The sequence below is a fragment of the Physeter macrocephalus genome, chromosome 21 (genome assembly GCF_002837175.3).
Source record: "Physeter macrocephalus isolate SW-GA chromosome 21, ASM283717v5, whole genome shotgun sequence".
Classification (NCBI taxonomy): domain Eukaryota; kingdom Metazoa; phylum Chordata; class Mammalia; order Artiodactyla; family Physeteridae; genus Physeter; species Physeter macrocephalus.
Window position 1 is genome coordinate 47669377 of NC_041234.1, and position 20127 is coordinate 47689503.

General features: G+C 39.4%; 1 protein-coding gene and 1 pseudogene across 6 annotated transcripts in view; one reads left to right on the forward strand and one right to left on the reverse strand.

The window, feature by feature from the left end:
• The window catches only part of EDA (ectodysplasin A), a 409888-nt gene that overhangs the window by 380155 nt on the left and 9606 nt on the right, over window positions 1-20127 (forward strand). For 4 of the 6 annotated variants that reach the window (XM_024116537.3, XM_024116538.3, XM_024116539.3 and 1 more), the window contains exons 3-4: window positions 13767-13790; window positions 19361-19540. In XM_024116537.3, the coding sequence (XP_023972305.1) occupies window positions 13767-13790; window positions 19361-19540 (204 nt within the window). The remainder of the gene's footprint in view (window positions 1-13766; window positions 13791-19360; window positions 19541-20127) is intronic. The other 2 variants (XM_024116540.3, XM_024116542.3) reach the window with 1 other exon arrangement.
• On the reverse strand, window positions 649-1391 carry LOC102990579 (general transcription factor IIF subunit 2-like; annotated as a pseudogene).

The following is a 20127-nucleotide window of genomic DNA, read 5'->3' on the forward strand; positions in this document are numbered from 1 at the left end:
GTACCCCAATGTTCATTGCAGCACTATTTTCAATAGCCAGGTCATGGAAGCAACCTAAATGCCCATCAACAGATGAATGGATAAAGAATATGTGGTACATATATACAATGGAATATTACTCAGCCATAAAAAAGAACGAAATTGGGTCACTTGTAGAGACATGGATGCATCTAGAGGCTCTCATACAGAGTGAAGTAAGTCAGAAAGACAAAAACAAATATCGTATATTAACGCATATATGTGGAATGTAGAAAATGGTACAGATGAACCGGTTTGCAGAGCAGAAATTGAGACACAGCAGTAGAGGAAAAACATATGGACACCAAGGGGGGAAAGCAGCAGCGGGTGGGGGTGGGGGTGTGATGAATTGGGAGATTGGGTTTGACGTGTATACATTGAGGTGTATAAAATGGAAGACTAATAAGAACCTGCTGTATAAAAAAAATAAAATTTAAAAAATAATAATAAAATTTCATTTCAACTTTTAAAAAGAAAAAGAATTATTGTTTTAAAAATTTACCTAGAGAAATTAAAGTACCAGTCATTTTCCCCCTGTAACAGATGGTGCTCAAGGATTCACGTATCAAGGCCATTTGCTTAGCTCATCACACTTTAGTTGTTCTGTTAGCTGGCAGGCTTTGAATGTTCTTAATCACTCTTCTCCTCATTGATAATGTCTGTACTCTGGCTTCAGCTCCCATGTGTTTTTGTGGATCCCTTTTACATTTTGAATACCAATTTCTTTTAAGCTTTCCTTCAGGTACGACACAGGCTGTTTTGTGATGTCCACCAAGTCCTTAAGATTATAATATTGATGTTTCTCAAAAGCTGAAAACAGCATGTCTAAAATGTGTTATCAGCTCGAGCTCATTTTCCATTTTCTTTCTTTTTCCTTTCATATTCAATATTGTATTGATGATTAGCAACAGTTTGTAATTGGTTGTCACGACTTTGTTCAGTTGCTGTAATAGCCTTACAGGTTTGGAAGATTCTATTATTTGTAATCTCTTTAATCTCATGTACTTTTCACTGGCAGTGGGTCAGCATTCAGCTCTTTGTACCACTATTCCTTCCAGTGAAAGCTTATCCGATGAGCTCTTAGTAGACACTGTTAATGCCTGTCCCCCAACACTTTGCAAGACAAATATATGTACTCTAGGAGCACTGCCTGAAGCTGATTTTCTGCCAATATCATGAATATTTGCAAGAGCCTCATTCAAAGTAAATGACACCTCCATCCTTCCTTGATTTTTGGCAATCTGCAGTTTCCCAACTTCACCTCTTCCAGGACCTTTAGCCTATTGCTGTGACAAATATTTAGGAACCTTCACCAGCCACACTCCGGTGTTCTTTTTGGTGCCTGTCAGGCTGAGTTCCCCTCTTTCCTCCATGAGTCTGTCGCCAACAGAGGCGTGCAGGCCAGAGCAGCGGTCCCAGGATCTGGGGGGCTGCGGGGCAAGGGACCAGAGCACAGGGCAAGCCCTGGCCGCAGGCTGATTGTGAAGAGCCGGGGTCCACCTGCCCAGATGCTGGGAACCCGGGGGACTTCTAGGAATTTTAGAGTTTTCTGTTTTACATTTAGTTCTGTGATCCATTTTGAGTATATTTTTGTGGAAGTTATAAGGACAGTGTCTAGATTCTTTTTTGCATGGGCATATCCACTTGTTCCAGCACCATTTGTTGAAAAAACTATTCTTTCTCCATTGGATTGCCTTTGCTCCTTTGTCAAAAATCAGTTGACTATATTTGTTTGGGTCTATTTCTGGGCTCCCTATTCTGGTCCATTAATCTATATGTCTATTATTCCACCAATACCACACTATCTTGGTTACCATAGCTTTATGCTAAATTTTGAATCAGGTAGTTTTAGCCCTCCAACTTTGTTCTTATTCTTCAATATTGTGTTGAATATTGTGAGTCTTTTTCCTTTCCACATAAAATATAGAATTAGAGGTTTTTGTATCCACAAAATAACTTGCTGGGATTTTTACGTGGGGTTACATTGAGTCTATAGATCAAGTTAAAATGAAATGATATCTTAACAATACTGAGTCTTCCTATCCATGAACACAGAATATCATTCCATTTATTTAGGCTTTTATTTCTTTCATCAGAATTTTATAGTTTTCTTCATATAGATCTTGTACATATTCTGTTTGATTTATGCATAAATATTTCTCCTTTTTTTGGTGCTAAAGTGTTGGGGGTTTTTTTATTTCAAATTCCAGTTGTTCATTGTTAGTATAGGAAAATAATTGACTTTTGTATATTGGGCTTGTATCTCACAGCCTTATTATATTTGCTTATTAGTTCCAGGAGCTTTTTGGTCAACGCTCTGGGATTTTTTACATAGAAAATCATGTCATCTGCAAACAAAGACAGTTTTATTTCTTTCTTCCCAATCAGTATGCCTTTTCTTTTTTTGTCTTACCTTATTGCATTAGCTAGGAGCTCCAGTGTGATGTTGAATTAGAGTGGTGAGAGAGGACATCCTTGCCTTGTTCTCAGTCTTAGGGCGGAGTCATCTAGTTTCTCAGCATAAGTATGATATTAACTATAGGTTTTTTTTTTTTTTTTGCGGTACGTGGGCCTCTCACTGTTGTGGCCTCTCCCTTTGCGGAGCACAGGCTCTGGATGTGCAGGCTCAGCGGCCATGGCTCATGGGCCTAGCCGCTCCGTGGCATGTGGGATCCTCCCAGACCAGGGCACGAACCCGTGTCCCCTGCATCAGCAGGCAGACTCTCAACCACTGTGCCACCAGGGAAGCCCAACCTATAGATTTTTTTGTAGATTTTTTTTATCGAATTGATGAATTTCCCCTCTATTCCTAATTTGATGAGAGCTATTATCATGAATGGATCTTGGATTCTGTCAAGTGATATTTCTGCATCTATTGATACAATCATATGATTTTTCTTCTTAAGCCTGTTGCTGTATGATGGATTAAGTTAATTTATTTTTGAATATTGAATCAGCCTTGTGCACCAGGAATAAATTCCACTTGGTCGTGGTGCATAATTCTTTTAACGTAGTTGTATTTGACTTGCTAATATTTTGTTGAGGCTTTTTGCAACTATTTTCAATGAGATGTTGGTCTGTAGTTTTCCTTTCTTATAATGTCTTTGGCTTTGGCATTAGGGTACTGCTAGCTTCATGGAATGAGTTAGGAAGTGTTCTATCTGCTTCTGTTTTCTGCAAGAGGTTGTAGAGAACTGGTATAATTTCTTCCCTAAATGTTTGGTAAAATTCACCAGTGAAACCATCTGGACCTGGTACTTTCTGTTTTAGAAGGTTATTAACTGTTGATTCAATTTCTTTACTATATATAGGCCTATTCAGATTATATAGTCAATTTCTTAAATATATAAACAAGTTATCTTTTACATATTATATACAGATTATATATTTCTTCTTATATGAGTTTAGATAGATTGTATCTTTCAAATAATTAGCCAATTTCATCTAAGTTATCAAATTTGTGGGCAGATTTGTTTTGTTTATAATATTATTTTATTATCCTTTTAATGTACATGAGATCTGCAGTAATGGCCCTTCTTTCATTTCTGATATTAGTAATTTGTGTCTTCTCACTCCTTTTCTTGGTTAGCCTGGGTAAGGGTTTATCAATTTTATTCATCTTTTCAAAGAACCAGCTTTTCATTTCATTGATTTTTTTTTTCTATTGCTTTCCTGTTTTCAATTTCATTTATATTTGCTCTGATTCTAATCGTTTCTTCTCTTGGGCTTACTCTGAATTTAATTTGCTCTTCTTTTTCTAGTTTCCTGAAGTGGAAGCTTAGATTAAATATTTTCCAAAATCATTTAGATCTTTTTCCTATTGTAATATATATGATTTCCCATCTACTTTCTGTTATTGGTTTCTATTTTAATTCCATTGTAATGTGAGTATATAGTTTGTATGATACCTATGCTTTTACATTTGCTAAGGTATGTTTTATGACACATAATGTTTATCTTAGTGAATGTTCCATGTGAACTTGAGAAGACTGTATATCCTGCTATTGTTGAATGAAGTATTCTATAAATGTCAATTAGATCTAGTTGATTGATGGTGCTATTCAGCTTAATATATCCTTACTGATTTTATGCCTGCTGGATATTTCAATTATTGATTGAGGGATGTTGAAGTCTCTATAATAGTGGGTTCATCAGATTTTGCCTCAATTTTGTGACACTCTGTTGTTAGCCACAAACACATTAAAGGATCTTATGTCTTAGAGAATTGACACCTCTATCACTATATAATGCCTCTCTTTCTTCCTGATCATTTTCCTTCCTCTGAAGTCAGCTTTGTCTGAAATTAGCTTGCTTTTGATTAGTGTTAGCATGGTATATCTTTCACCATCCCTTTACTTTTAGTCTACCTTTATCTTTATATTTAAAGTGTGTTTCTTACAGATAACATATAGTTGGTTGTTTTTTTATCCACTCTGGCAGTTTCTGTCTTTTAATTGGTGTATTTATACCATTCACATTTAAAGTGATTATTGATATAGTTGGATTAATATCTACTATATTTGTAACTGTTTTCTATTCATTGTCCATTTCTTTGTTTCTTTTTCTGTCTTCCACTCTTTCTGCTTTCTCTGGTTTTAATCAAGCATTTTATATGATTCCATTTTCTTTCCTCTCTTATATCAATAATACTTTAAAAAAATTTTAGTGGTTGCCCTAGAGTTTGAAATACACATTTATGACTTATTCAAGTTCACTTTCAAATAACATTATACCACTTCAGAGGTAGTGCAAGTACCTTATAGCAGAGTATTCCCAGTTCCTCCCCCCATCCCTTATAGCATTGCTGTCATTTGTTTTACTTATCCATAAGCTATAATCACTGAATACATCTTTGCTATTATTATTTTGAGTAAACTATTATCTATTAAATCAATTAAGAATAAGTAAAATAAAAGATTTGATTTTACTTTCATGAATTCCTTCTCTAATGCTCTTCCTTTCTTTATGTAGATCCAAGTTCCTGACCTATATCATTTTCCTTTTCTGAAGAACTTCTTTTAACATTTCTTATAAGGCAGGTCTCCTGGCAACAAATTCAATCAATTTTTGTTTGAGAAAGTCTGTATTTCAACTTCATTTTTGAAGAATAATTTTGCTGGATACAGAATCCTAGCTTGGTGTTTTTTTCTTTTAACACTTTAAATATTTCACTGCACCCTCTTCTTGCTTGAATGTTTTCTGAAGAGAAGCCAATGTAATTTTTATCCTTTTACCCCCCTCTAGCTTTTTTAAAGATTGTCTCTTTGTCTTTGATTTTCTGCAGTTTGAATATGATATGCCTAGGGGTCAACTTTTTGGTATTTGTCCTACTTGATATTCTCTGAGCTTCCTGGATCTGAAGTTTGGTGTCTGTCATTACTTTTAGAAAACTCTTATTTGATATTACTTCAAATATTTCCTCTGTTCCTTCCTCTCTTTCTTCTTCTGGTATTCCCATTATGTGTATATAACCTCATTTGTAATTGTACCACAATCTTTGGACATTCTGTTCCATCTTTTTCATTCTTTTTTTTATCTTTGCATTTCATGTATAAAGTTTCTATTGACATCTTCAAGCGCACTAATTCTTTACCATCAAAGGCATTCTTTTATAGTGGGTTGTTTTTTTTTCTGATAGCCAACTTTTTATCTTTTAATTCAATGTATTTAAACTTAAAAAAAGTTCACCCATTTCTCCTACCCCCGCAACCCTCACCTCTGGCAGCCACCAGTCTGTTCTCTGTATCTATGAGCTTGGTTTGTTTGTTTGTTTATCTATCTATTTTTTTTAATTCTGCATATAAGAGAGATCATACATATGGTATTTGACATTCTCAGTCTGCCTTATTTCACTTAGAATAATGCCCTCAAGGTCCATCTATGTTGTTGCAACTGACAAGATTCCATTCTTTTTTATGGCTGAGCAATATTCCATTGTGTATGTTATACCACATCTTCTTTATCCATTCATCTGTCGATGGACACTTAGGTTGTTTCCACATCTTGGCTATCATCAATAATGCTCCAGTGAACATGGGGGTGCATATATATATCTCTTGAGGGACCTCCATACTCTTTTCCATAGTGGCTGCACCAATTTATATTCCCATCAACAGTGCACAAATGTTCCCTTTTCTCCACATCCTTGCCAACACCTGTTATTTCTTGTCTTTTTGATAATAGCCATTCTAACAAGTGTGAGGTGGTATTTCATTGTGGTTTTGATTTGCATTTCCCTGATGATAAATGATGTAGAGCATCTTTTCATGCACTGGTTGGCCATCTGGATGTCTTTGGAAAAAAATGTCTATTCAGATGTCCTGCCCATTTTTAAATTGGGTTGTTTGGGTATTTTGCCATTGAGTTGGATGAGTTCTTCATATATTTTGGATGTTAGCCCTTATCAAATATATGATTTGAAAATATTTTCTCCCATTCAATAGGCTGCCTTTTCATTTTGTTGATGGTTTCCTTTGCTGTGTAGCAGCTTTTTAGTTTGATGTAGTCCCACTTGTTTATTTTTGCTTTTGTTTCTTTTTCTTTTGGTGTCAGATTCAAAAAATTGTCACCAAGACTTATGTCAAGTAGCTTACTACCTATGTTTCCTTCTAGGAGTTTTATGGTTTCAGGCTTTCAAGTCTTTAATCCATTTTGAGTTAATTTTTGTGTATGATGTAAGATAGTGCTTTGGTTTCATTCTTTTGCATGTGATTGTTCAATTATACCAACATTATTTACTGAAGATACTATCCTTTTCCCATTGCATATTCTTGGCTCCATTGTCATAAATTAATTGACCACATATGTGTGGGTTTATTTCTAGGCTCTCTATTCTGTTCCATTGAGCTATGTGTCTATTGTTATGCAATACCATACTGTTTTAATTACTATAATTTTGCAATATAGTTTGAAATCAGGGCGTATGATGCCTCCAGCTTTTTTCTTCTTTCTCAACATTGCTTTGGCTATTTGGAGTCTTTTATGGTTCCATACAAATTTTGAGGTTGCTTGTCCTATTTCTGTGAAAAAATGCCATTGAAATTGTGATAAGGATTGCACTGAATCTTATATTTCTTTGGGCATTATGGACATTTTAATATTAATTCTTCCAATCCATGAGCATGGAATATCTTTCCATTTATTTGTGTCTTCATTTTCTTTCATTAATGTCTTTTAGTTTTCAATATACAGGTCTTTCACCTCCTTGGGTTTTTTTAAATGAAAAAATACTTTATTGCTGAAAAATGCTAACCATCATCTGAGCCTTCTGAGTGAGTCACCACCTCCTTGGTTTAAATTATTTTTAGGTGTTTTATTCTTTTTAGTGCAATTTTAAATGGAATTGTTTTCTTAATTTCTCTTTCTGATAGTTTATTATTAGCGTATAGAAACAGAAGTGATTTTTGTGTATTGATTTTTGTATCCTGCAACTTTGTTAGTTCTAACAGTTTTCTGATGGAGTCTTCAGGGTTTTCTACATATAATATCATATCATGTGCAAATAGTGATAGTGCTGCTTCTTCCTTTCCAATTTGGATGCCTTTTATTTATTTATTTATTTTGCCTAATTACTGTGGCTAGGACTTCCAATACTGTGTTGAATAAAAGTAGCAAGAGTGGGCATCCTTGTCTTTTTCCTGATCTTAGAGGAAAAGCTTCCAGCTTTTCACCAGAGTATGAAGTTAGCTGTGGACTTGTCAGCTAACTTGTCAGCTAATATGACTTTTATTAAGTTGAGGTAACACACTTTTTGAGAGTTTTATCATAAATGGATGTTGAATTTTGTCAAATGTTTTTTTCTTCATCTATTGAGATGATCATATGATTTTTATCACTCATTTTGGTAATGTGGCATATCACATTGACTGACTTTCAAATGTTGAATCATCCTTGCATTCCTGGAATAATTCTCACGTGATCATAGTGTGTATGATCTTTTTAATGGATTGTTGACTGGTTTCCTATTATTTTGTTGAGGACTTTTGCATCTATGTTCATAAGGAATATTGGCTCGTATTTTTTTTTCTTATGGCATCTTCATGTGACTTGGATATCAGGGTAATGCTGGCCTCGTAATATGAGTTTGGGAAGTTCCTTCCTCTTCAATTTTTTGGAAGAGTTTGAGAAGGATAGCTATTAATTCAATTATCTTTGAATGTTTGGTAGAATTCACCAGTTAAGCCTTCTGTTCCTGGACTTTTTTTTGTTGGGAGGTTTTTGATTACTGATTTAATTTCCTTCTAGTAATCGGTCTGTTCAGATTTTCTATTTTATCATTATTCAGTCTTAATACATTGTATGTTTCTAGGAATTCATTCATTTCTTCTAGGTTGTCCACATTGTTGGCACATAATTGTAGTCTCTTAAGATCCTTTGTGTTTCTGTGGTATCAGCTCTAATGTCTCCTCTTTCATTTCTGAGTCTGGTTCTGATGCTTGGTTTATCTCTCCAGACTGTATTTTTAGCCTTTTAATATGCCTTGTAATTTTTGGCTGAAAGCTAGACATGATATACTGGGTAAAAGTAACTGAGGTAGGTAGACCAGTAATGTAAGGTTTTATGCTCATCTGACTAAGAGTTAGGCTGTGTTTACTGTTTGCTGTAACTGTGGTGTCAGAGGCTAAAATTGCCTCCATAGTTCTTGTCTTAGTCTCTTCATGTGGTCTTTGGATGTCCCTGGAAACTTCTTAAGTAGGGTCTGAGACTTGCAGTGTTTTTGTTTGTTTGTTTGTTTGTTTGTTTAACATCTTTATTGGAGTATAATTGCTTTATAATGGTGTGTTAGTTTCTGCTTTATAACAAAGTGAATCAGCTATATTTAGATTCCATATATATGTGTTAGCAGACGGTATTTGTTTTTCTTTTTCTGACTTGCTTCACTCTATGACAGACTCTAGGTCCATCCACCTCACTACAAATAACTCAATTTCGTTTCTTTTTATGGCTGAGTAATATTCCATTGTATATATGTGCCACCTCTTCTTTATCCATTCATCTGTTGATGGACACTTAGGTTGCTTCCATGTCCTTGCTATTGTAAATAAAGCTCTGGCAGTGTTTTTAGCTGTAATCCCCTGTTATACAGGAGTGCTGTTAATGTGGTGATAAAGTGTGGGTAGAATGGAAGCATTCATTAGTCTTATGATTAGGTCCCAATCTTTTAGTGTGCCTGAGTTGGGTATTTCCTGTCCCCCAGGTCAGTTCAGCTCTGGTAAAACCCCAGTCAGTTAGGCTCTGATAAAAGTTTTCCTTGAGGGCAGGCCTTGTTAAAGAGAATAGAGAGGTCTGGATATATTTCAGAATGGCTGCTTTTCCTCTCCCCTTGCTAGAAGGACAAGATAATTTTTCTCCAGTCTTCACTGTGAGAACCTGGTAGCGCTCTTGAAGGTAAAATGCATGAAAATGTGGAGAACCCCCTAAGGCTGGGCCCACTGGGGATTTTTAGCCCTTGAGCTCGTCCACAATGAGCATCTAGCAATTTGTCGATTACAGTTTTAAAGTCTTCTTACTGATACTGGCTTCAGCTGCAGGCTTCTTCACCTAGTCTGCTATGAGTCTCCATATCCACCGGTCTGTCTCTCCATCTTACAGAACAGCAGTTTGCCTTGTGACCTCAATTCTCTGATGGATCTAAGAAGTGATTTTAAGTTTGCTCAGCTTTTTTCTTATTGTGAGTATGGGAGTGATGGCTTTCAAGCGCTTGACACGTGAAGCCAGAAATTGGAAGTATATACATTTATTTTTTAATTTTCAAAACACATCTAGAAAAACATGAATCTTTCTGAAGTTTCAGCTTACCTGAAAATATGTACAGGCTGTGTGGCTTTGTGCAATTAATTTAATCCATCTCTTCATCTATAAAATAAGCATAATAATAACTACTTTGCTGGATTGTTATAGGACCTAAATGAGATATGTAAAGCATCTAGCAAAGTGCATGGCTCATATATATTCAATAAATGTTAGCTTTAGTTATGGTGTCATTTATCTTCATCAGAACCCTAGGCTTGAATAGAGACAAAGTGTACAAAGTATTCCCTAATTTAGAAGACAAAGAATCAGAAGAAAATGGTCCACTTGCCTTATTGTCAGTTTGTGATTGAGTCAGGATCAGACTCAGGCTAGGACTGCTGCTGGCTTCCATGGCCCTGATGCTATTACAAGACCCCTTTTCTTAATATCAGATAGCAAACAGCTTGGCCATATTGATCAAAACCTGTCAGATCTCAAATTTACTACTATAAAAGCAGTCCCAAGGACTGCACAGCTGTTTGTCCCACTCTGATGTATTTGTGGGGTTTACCTGCAGAAAGCATGATGGTTACAAATAGAGGGTATTAGAATGCTAGAGAAATGTAGCCTGTTACCACAGAAACAGACATGTGACAGTGGCAGTCCTCTGAGTAGGTATGAAATAGGTTCTGAAGCATATAGAGAAAATAAATCAATATATCTAAAAAGGTATAGAACTCAGCAGAGGTTACTGCTTTTGCTCTGGTCAAGATGCTCATATCTAATATGGGATAGTTCTAGCTCCCTGGTATTTTCTCTCTAGAAGACAGGAAACCACAAACAAAAGAAATGGCCTCAAACAAAAGAAATGAGAATGGCGGATATAGAACCAGGGCTTAGAGGACCATGTTGAAACTCATAAGAATTATTTACTGGCCATGGTGGTTTTCCGTCTTCTAGAGAGAAAATACCAGGGAGCTAGAACTCCTATACTGCTGAGATGATGTACTCACTAGCACCTATGAGAAGTGTGATACAGTCTAAGGATAATCTTGTCCATAATTTTTCATCCTCATTTTTTTCTGAGGGATATGCCAAATGTCCACTGAACAGATGGAAGCTCTCTGGGAGCCCTTCTGTGACACAAGAAGAAGTGGAAGATAGGGTTTTGAGCCCCTGTTATTCTCAGCACTCTTCATGGCATGGCCATTTTGGAAAATAAAGATAAAAATTTTAGTTAGCTCCTTGCCTCCCACTGTATACCAAGTCTATACCAGATTAATTAAAGATTTAAATATGAAAAATGAAATCATGAAAGAACTAGAAAAAAATATAAAGAGCTACCTATATAATGCTGTTGTATCCAAATTTAAAATGATAATGTAGAAATGTAGTTATTGACATAGAAGAAAGTTATCAAACAACATTTTTATTTGATCCCATTTTGTAAAAATACATATTTATATGCATAGGAAATTTCTAGACATGCAGAAAATGTTAATAGTGGTTATTTGTGAGTAGTCTTTTTAAGCTATTTTTTTCCTTTTTGCTCCCCTTTTCTATGTATGTAGGTGTGCATGCATTTAAGTATGTATAATGAGTAGATATTTCTGGTATAAAAATAATAAAAGTTAACAAAATGTTTTTAACATCTTTATTGGAGTATAATTGCTTTACAATGTTGTGTTAGTTTCTGCTTTATAACAAAGTGAATCAGTTATACATATACATATGTTCCCATATCTCTGCCCTCTTGCTCCCTCCCACACTCCCTATCCCACCCCTCTAGGTGGTCACAATGCACTGAGCTGATCTCCCTGTGCTATGCGGCTGCTTCCCACTAGCTATCGGTTTTACATTTGGTAGTGTATATATGTCCATGGCACTCTCTCACTTCGTCCCAGCTTACCCTTCCCCCTCCCTGTATCCTTAAGTCCATTCTCTACGTCTGCATCTTTATTCCTGTCCTGCCCCTAGGTTCATCAGAACCATTTTTTGTTTAGACTCCATATATATGTGTTAGCATATGGTATTTGTTTTCCTCTTTCTGATTTACTTCACTCTGTATGACAGACTCTAGGTCCATCCATCTCATAAAAGTTAACGACAAATTTTTAACTTCCCTTTCCCTCTTTTCCCTTGTAGATATAGGTCAAACTTCCCTTGTAGATATAGGTCAGACTTCCTCCAGGAATTTATTTTTCCTCAAGTAGCCAGTATAATTCCTTAAGTCTCCCCCCTTTAGTACTTTCCTATTTAACTGTAAGTTCTCTGAGGATAGAGTTGTGTTTCATTATTTACTGTGCCTTCCCTAGGTGTGCTCAATAAGGACTAGGTGCATGGTGATCGTCTGATTTCCTCAAAGCCTGCTTTGAAGTCTGATGTAATAGTACTTACCCTTTAACCAGCTGAAATGGTCAGAAACTTGGCCAGGGCTAACACAATCTGTCTGAGTCCAGTGGCTGCAATGGCTGTCATCTCACTGCTTTCCCAGGCTGAGGTGGCTGACTGGTTGGCTGGTAGCTGGTTGATGGGGTTATAGGCCTTTCTGTGTAAATCCTTCCCCAGACAGCTTTCTGGTTCAAGGAGGTGGCCCTTCTCAGGCTGCCTCTTAGTCAGTAGTATCTGTGTAGCTGTGCTTCCTTGCCAGAATCTCTGTGTACATTCTCAGGAGCTCTCAATGTTGTTAAAAACATAAAAGATAGGCAGTAAAGAAAGAAGACCAAGAACTGGGAGGAGAGAAAGAGAGAAATAAATGAGGATAAAAGAATGGAGGATCATGATCTTAAGTGCAGCAGGTTGCTTAACCCAACCATAAACATCCCCTGCGCATAATAATACCTACTGTTGCACGTGAAATTACTTTTGCCAGGGAAGTCTACACAGACTTTGGTTTTCGAGGGACCTGTGCAAGCTCTGATGGCCACGCTGGCAGCCCTCCAAGTTAGAGACTTGACTGACTTCTGATTGAAGTCTGCTCAGACAGAATCTTTGATAGAGCCTGCTCTTATAGGTAAAGACCATTCCAAGCTTGTTGCAAGAATAAAATGAGATGATAGATGGAAATAGATCTTTTAGTCTATAAAACAGTATACAAATGCTGGTCTTTTTGTGAGCTCCTGAGGGCACTGACAGGTGTTTAATGTTGTCCAGTAGGGTCTTCATGGAAGTTTGGAACAGATTTTTAAATATGTGCGCCTAAAGAAAATCAAATCCACCTACAGAAAGAAGTGAATTGAGTCCCCAGCAGGGAAAAACATGTCTGCATGTCTGAGAGACACCTAAACTGTATGTCTGAGGAGTGATTTTTACCTAATTATATGAGAAAAGCCTTGGGTTTTCTGAGTGCCCTCAATTGATTAGAAATGTTTTCTTTAGAAGTAATTCCCCAGAAAATGCTTGTGATTTCATTGTCAATGAAACTGTTGACACTTCTTTTAAAGTGTCTGTTAACTTATGTTAAATTACAGTGGGAGTGCATGTGGCCCCCAAATGAATGTATTATGGTTGCACCGTTTTAATAACTAACAATTTGAATAACGTTAAGGAAGTGACTAAAAAGTAAACTGCCGCTGCTCTGCTCCTTCCGTGAAAATGACCCTTTTCTCCTTCCAGCTTCAACACATGAGACTTCACATCAGTTCCTGACCTGAATGCGTGACTCTTCAATCTCAGGACTTGCATAATTAATGGAATGCCGTCCTAAGGTTGTTGAGTTCTGCATTTCTGGGCATTTCATCTTTATGGCTAAGTACCCATTCCCTCACTCCAAAGACTAAGCCTGAAAGATTTTTCTTCCTAGGGAAGAATCTTCCTTGTAACTTTATCATTACAACAGTCAGAGACAGATTGGGGAGGTTTGATAGTTGGGCGATACCTTGCCAATAACCTGATCCTTGGCATGGGGCTCCCTCAAATTTGCAGTGTTTTGGGGATTCCTCCTGTGACTGTCTTGAAGAATAAACACTTTATGTTAATTTCCAGTGACTTAATTTTCCATTTTCTCTTTTTAACAGGTCCAGTTAAAAACAAGAAAAAGGGTAAGTCAAGCTCCTGATTTTGTAAAATTGCTGTCATGTCTTTTCTAAAATTAGAAGAAAAAAATCAAGGGAGAAGGATTTTTATATCCATTCAACGCTGGTTGTCCATTATTTTACTCAATCACGTGTGATCTTCTTGAGTATTGTAGCTTCCAAGGAATAAGAAATATATATCATTTTTCAGTGATGACCCATGAAAGATAGAATTGCTTCCTAGCAACATGTGAAAGTTGTTTTTGCTTTTCTTTCTTGCTTCTTCTTCCATACAATTCATTTTACATCTCTTTCCTTCATTCTTCCTTTACTCTTTCCCCGGCCCTTCTCCTTTCTCCTTTTTTTCCCCTCCTTTATCAAATCAGTGGCCAGGTATGAATGAAGTCCTGAGACTGCTTGTAGGGACTATGTATACTACCTCTTGAGAGATGTCAGTACCCTATTTTTTGGCCTAAAAGCTATCCCTCTCCTATTTCTCAGATAGTCAGGGAAGGTATTTCTTGCTCTGGGGTTTCAATATCATTTTGTCTGTAATGGAAAAACTCAGCTGTAGTAGTACCCTGATCATTTAGTCTTTTCCAAGGATCTCCTAGTTGAGTGGATCCCTTGTGCCGTTGTTGGGTCTGTAAGTCTCCAGTGTACTTGCAATGGGAATGGCCCGCGAGTTTGTACAAGTGCTTGCCTGCCTGAAGAGGAGAACCCAAAGACACAACAGGTTCCAAAAGACAGGACCAGGCAATGTGGTCCACTCCTTAGGACTAAAAGAACCAACCACGAAACGAGTTTTAAGTACCTATTCTTTTCTGTGTTCTGACCTGGGAGGAAAATAGAGTGAAATTCATGAGTTTTCATTAAAATGCTCTAGGCGAAATGATTCTGTCTGTTAACATTTCTGGAGCTTTACAGAGTAGATTATCAACCCCAGACTAGGCCCAAAAGACTGGCTTCAGCTGCCTCCTGCCACTTCTCTGAGTACTAGGGTACTCTGGTGGCTTCAGATGCCATGGCCCACATGGGAAACCTGTGTCCCTGTTGTAAAGAAGCTGAAGAATGGCCTGGCCCCTAAAGACCTGAGCTGAGCAAAATTGGGAAATAGCCAGAGAACTGGAGTCAGTGAGGAAACCTTTCTTTGTGGAGCCTGGGCATTCACCAAGCTATTCTGTCTTTTAAGAAAGTAAATGTGACTTTCTTTTTTTTTTTCATAAATTTATTTATTTATTTCTTTTTGGCTGCGTTGGGTCTTTGTTGCTGCACACGGGCTTTCTCTAGTTGCAGCGAGCGGGGGCTGCTCTTCGTTGCGGTGCACGGGTTTCTCATTGCAGTGACTTCTCTTGTTGCAGAGCATGGGCTGTAGGCACGCGGGCTTCAATAGTTGTGGCTTGCGGGATCTAGAGCGCCTCAGTAGTTGTGGCGCACAGGGCTTAGTTGCTCCGCGGCATGTGGGAACTTCCCGAACCCGTGTCCGCTGCATTGGCAGGCGGATTCTTAAACACTGTGCCACCAGGGAAGCCCAAATTTGACTTTCAAGTGTGTGGTTTTCCGTTCTTATCACATCCCTTTAAGACAGAAATTTTAACAAACCTAGAAAGCTCCCCCGGCCTGGACAAGGACACCCTCTGCTCCTAACACAAGCCCAGGGATGACTTCCTTTCTTTCTTTCTTTTTTTAAATTAATTAATTAATTTATTAATTAATTAATTAATTTATTTATTTATTTATTTATTTATGGCTGCATTGGGTCTTCGTTGCTGCACGCGGGCTTTCTCTAATTGCAGTGAGCGGGGGCTATTCTTCGTTGCCCTGTGTGTACCTCTTATTGCGGTGGCCTCTCTTGTTGCAGAGCATGGGCTCTAGCCATGCGGGCTTCAGTAGTTGTGACACGCGGGCTTCAGCAGTTGTGGCATTCGGGCTCAGTAGTTGTGGTGCACTGGCTTAGTTGCTCCATGGCATAGTTGCTCCATGGCATGTGGGATCTTCCCAGACCAGGGATCGAACCTATGTCCCTTGCATTGGCAGGTGGATTCTTAACAACTGCACCACCAGGGAAGTCCCCTTCCTTTCTTTCTTAATAGGTAGACGAGAGCACTTTCTAATGACAGCTACTAAGTTTTTTTTTCCACTCACTCATTCACTAGACAGTGAATAATCATCTTGTAATTGTCAGGAAGAGAGATACAGAGATGAAGAAAAATGGTTCCTGCCCTCCAAAATCTCCCGGTATAGTTGGAATCATGGAAGCACACACAAATAATTGAAGTACAGTATTTTAAAAAGTGCAGTCATAGAAGCATGAGCTTCTCATGCTTGGTCCCACATCTCAGAGAAAACATTATCTAACCTAGACTTTGAAGGATGAGGAAAAAAGAAGGGGAAGAGTATTCCAGCAAAGAAAACTACATACTGAAATCTCTCAGAGGCATGAAAGAACATGTCGTGTCTGGGGGAACAGCAAGTAGGCTAGTGATTTACCCAAATATAGGGCATGTGTGTGGTGGGGAGCAGCACCCATTTGAAGTGTCATCCAAGGGGTGAGCACCGAGAGAACACACTTGCTGGTGGTAATGGAAGGCAGTTGTCTAGGCGAGAAGCTCTGAAATTACAAACTCAAGAGGTCCCAATGCCTCTGGCAGTGACTTGGATCACTGCCCAGCACTGCTACCTTGTATCTGGGCCACTGTTGGGAAGAGAATGCACATAGGCTTTAAACATTTGCCTTGGCTGAAAGCGATTTAGAAGCCATTTAATACTGATTTCCTTGGACACAGTGAATAGACACATGCCTGAAGAGGTAATTGAGTTGTTCATTTAATTTCCATCCTTTAATGGAAGTTTCCCCCTCCCATAACTCCCTCTCTCTCTCTCTCTCTCTCTCTCTCTCTCTCCCCCCCCCACCCTCTTGCTTTTAGTTCATTCTTTCAATAATTTGAGCTTCACTAAAAGAACGTGTGTATTCTTGCATCTAAGACTACACAGGGTAACTTGATAAGTACAAAAGTCTCTGGGCTTTTGTATCGTGAGGTGCTCTGTTAAAGTAAGGAAATCCAGAGAAGGAACCAGTCCTCTAAAGTCATCTTCTTGGTCCAGGGGCCATTTTGTACTTGCTCCTCTGTGGGGCCAACTTTCTGTAAGGATGTAAGGATGAGAAGCACAGTTACCTAAACCTGGTTGCAGAGGAGCAAAGAGGACCAGCTGCAGAACTAGATCCCAGCAGGAGCTTGTTCCCAGATGCCTTCTAGCATTTTCATAAGTGAACATTCTCTGTTTACACTGCAACCGTTATTCACTTTCACTGCAGGAGCTTCTGGCTGTAATTCTTCCAAAATTACATTAACAATCACAGGAGACTCACAGTCTTGACACTAAAGTTCACACTACCCACAGAAGCCCCTCTAGCTCAAAAATCACTGTTAGGCCTGGACATTCTGGGACAGAGGACAGCCTACTATGCACCATCCCCTGTGTCTGTGCCACTCAGAGAAGAGTGAGAGAGAAGCAGACTTTATAACCAGGCTAGGGAAGTTTCCTGACTGCCAGGGGTAAGTCAGTCTTCCTTATGGAACCTCAGTCTTGGGAGGAAACTTAGAGAAATCATCGAGGCCAAGCTCCTCGTTTTACCGATGGAGAAACTAAGGCTCAGGGAGAGGAAGGGATTTACCCAAAGTATACGTCCGTGGCAGAGCTGAGGTTTACAGCCTTATCTCCTGACTACAGATTCCCTGTTTTTTCCACTACACTAGCCGGAATTGAAACTTGGGCGCTGAATAAGCCTGACTTGGAAGCTGCCCAAATCTGAAGGGAGATGGCTTTGCTGTTCGGCATCTTAAAATTTGCTGGATCTCGAAACTGGGCAGATTCAATCTTTTGCTGCTAAGTGCAGGGAAAACGCTAAGACTCCTGTCTCTCCGTGAGAGAGAAGCTCTATGGACCTTCCTTACTTTCCTCCCGGGGAAGGGGCCCCGCAATGACCCTGTTGTTTCATTGCAAATGCAGATGTGGTTAGACATGGACAAGTGACCTCTTGAGTGGCATTGCCATGGGGATTGGGTATCTTGAGCACGTGGCATTCTTCTTAAAAGAGGACCTGATAAATCAGAGCAGGATTCTCCTCCCTGAGAGCCCAGGGAGCCAGGAGGTAGAGTCAGGAAGGAGGTATTTAAGTGAGCCTGACAGGGTTATATTTAAAAAGGAAGAAAGTATCACAGGTGAAGACACCATGATGGAGTTTGGGGAAAGGCTCCCATTCCTGAGACTTCCACAAGATTGTGAAAAAGCGGGGAAGGGAGGAAGCAGCCACCCACCTGTGACCACCTGCAGTGCTTGAATTGGACTGCACGGAGCAGAGGAGGTTAAACAGGAGGAACTGGAGGTTTTCGTTCAAAACCACAGTTATGACTCTGTTAACATAGCTACGTTCTGGCGGGGATGTGGGAAGGACTGGAATATGGAATAAGAAGGCTGAGACTGCTCTGAAAGGATAGCGAGGAGGAAACGGGGAGGATCTGGTGGCTAGATTAATAATACATTCAAGAATAGGGCCTCTGAGAAAAGACTTTGGGAAGCCAGATTATTTAGCCTATAAAAATAGAGGTTGATAGGTGACTTAATGTCTTTGAGCACATGAGGGTTATTGTGTGCATGATGGTAGCTATTCTTCTCTATCTATACAAACAATAGAATAAGAGCTTAAACTGCCACAGGAGGAATTTCAGTTCAATATACAGAATAACTTCCTAACAGTGAGGGGGTGATAAACATTGGAACATGTTACCAAGGGAGTTTGCAGAATTTCCTTTCCCAGAGATCTTTAAAAATAGGGTTTAGAGGGGTCAGCTGAGAAGGCAAAAACCTGCCTGCTGCTTCCTCCTCAGCTCAGCTCTCTGCTCTCCACTGCCCCTTCATTCCTTATGTTGCTCGAGCCCGCTCTCTCTCTCTCTCTCTCTCTCTCTACCCCCTTCCCTCCCTCGCCCTCCCCTCCCCCACCTCTCATCTCCCAGACTCCTTCCAATCCCACATTCCCACCTCCATCCCAAGCCCAAGTCCCTGTACATCCCGACTCCTATAGGAAACCTTCCTGGAGCTGATATTCTTCCTAAGATCAGGCCTGGACAGTAAACGTGAAAGCCACACTCTTCAACAATAGCCCAGTTTTCAATTCTAAAAAGTGACCCATAGGTCTAGCCACTTGGCAATTCTGATCCTTTGGACTTAGCCAAACTGTAACCTCCTTTCTGAAGCCTTCCCTGACCGCTCCAGCATTTTGTCCCTACCACTAATGCAGCACTTCTACTATCGTGTGACTGTGTCTGTTTCCCCACTAGACTGAGCTCCTTGAGGGCCATTATATCTTCAAACCCAACCTGTAAATGATTATTCATGAAACAGGGTAGGGAGTGTGTGTGTGTGTTTGTGTGTGTGTGTGTGTGTGTGTGTGTGTATCACGTATGCTAAAAGTATCCACCTCTTTAAGAGCAGGAACTCCCAGAGGGCCGACTTTGTGTCATTAGAAGGCTGTGGAACTCCTGACAGTACATTCTCAGTCAATAACTACAAATGTAATACCTAATCTTGTCTTTCAGGAAAGAAGGCAGGACCTCCTGGGCCCAATGGCCCCCCAGGACCTCCAGGACCTCCAGGACCCCAAGGACCCCCAGGGATTCCAGGGATTCCTGGAATTCCAGGAACAACTGTTATGGGACCACCTGGCCCTCCAGGTCCTCCTGGTCCTCAAGGACCCCCTGGTCTCCAGGGACCTTCTGGTGAGTTCTTCCGTCTCTCCACCCTCCTAGGCTCCTTAAAAGTTCTCTAATAGAGCAAGGGTGGGTGATCCCAAGAGCAGTTTCAAATGGTGGTGTGCAGTAAGAAATGCAGGTCTCCTAGTTCAGTAGAGAGCTGGGAATTGAACAAGCCCTGCTCTAACTTCTTGTTTATACCAGCCTGTCAAGGAAGAGACACCTGTTCTTGACCTGTCTCAACCCTTCCATCATAAGCCCTCCCTGACTCTAGGCCTCCCTGTAAACTCATGAGCCAGAGACAGAGGCCCTAAGGGTTCACCAGAGTTCCCACAGGGGGTGGATTTGGTCTGCTCTGATTCCCAGCATTCAGCTTCACATACTGATGTTTCATTAGAAATAGGCTATGAGGAGGAATGCTGGGGACTGGACAGAATGACAAGCCCTAGAGCAGCCTCATCCCTTGAACTCTGAAATGTCTTTCCCACAGAGGTAGACAAGTAGTCACTGACGGTCAAGGAGTTGGCAACTTATGAATCACTCAGGCTGTGGAAGAAGCAGACACAGGCACCAAGACCAACTTGTTGAGGAACCAAGTGCTTTTTGCACTACAT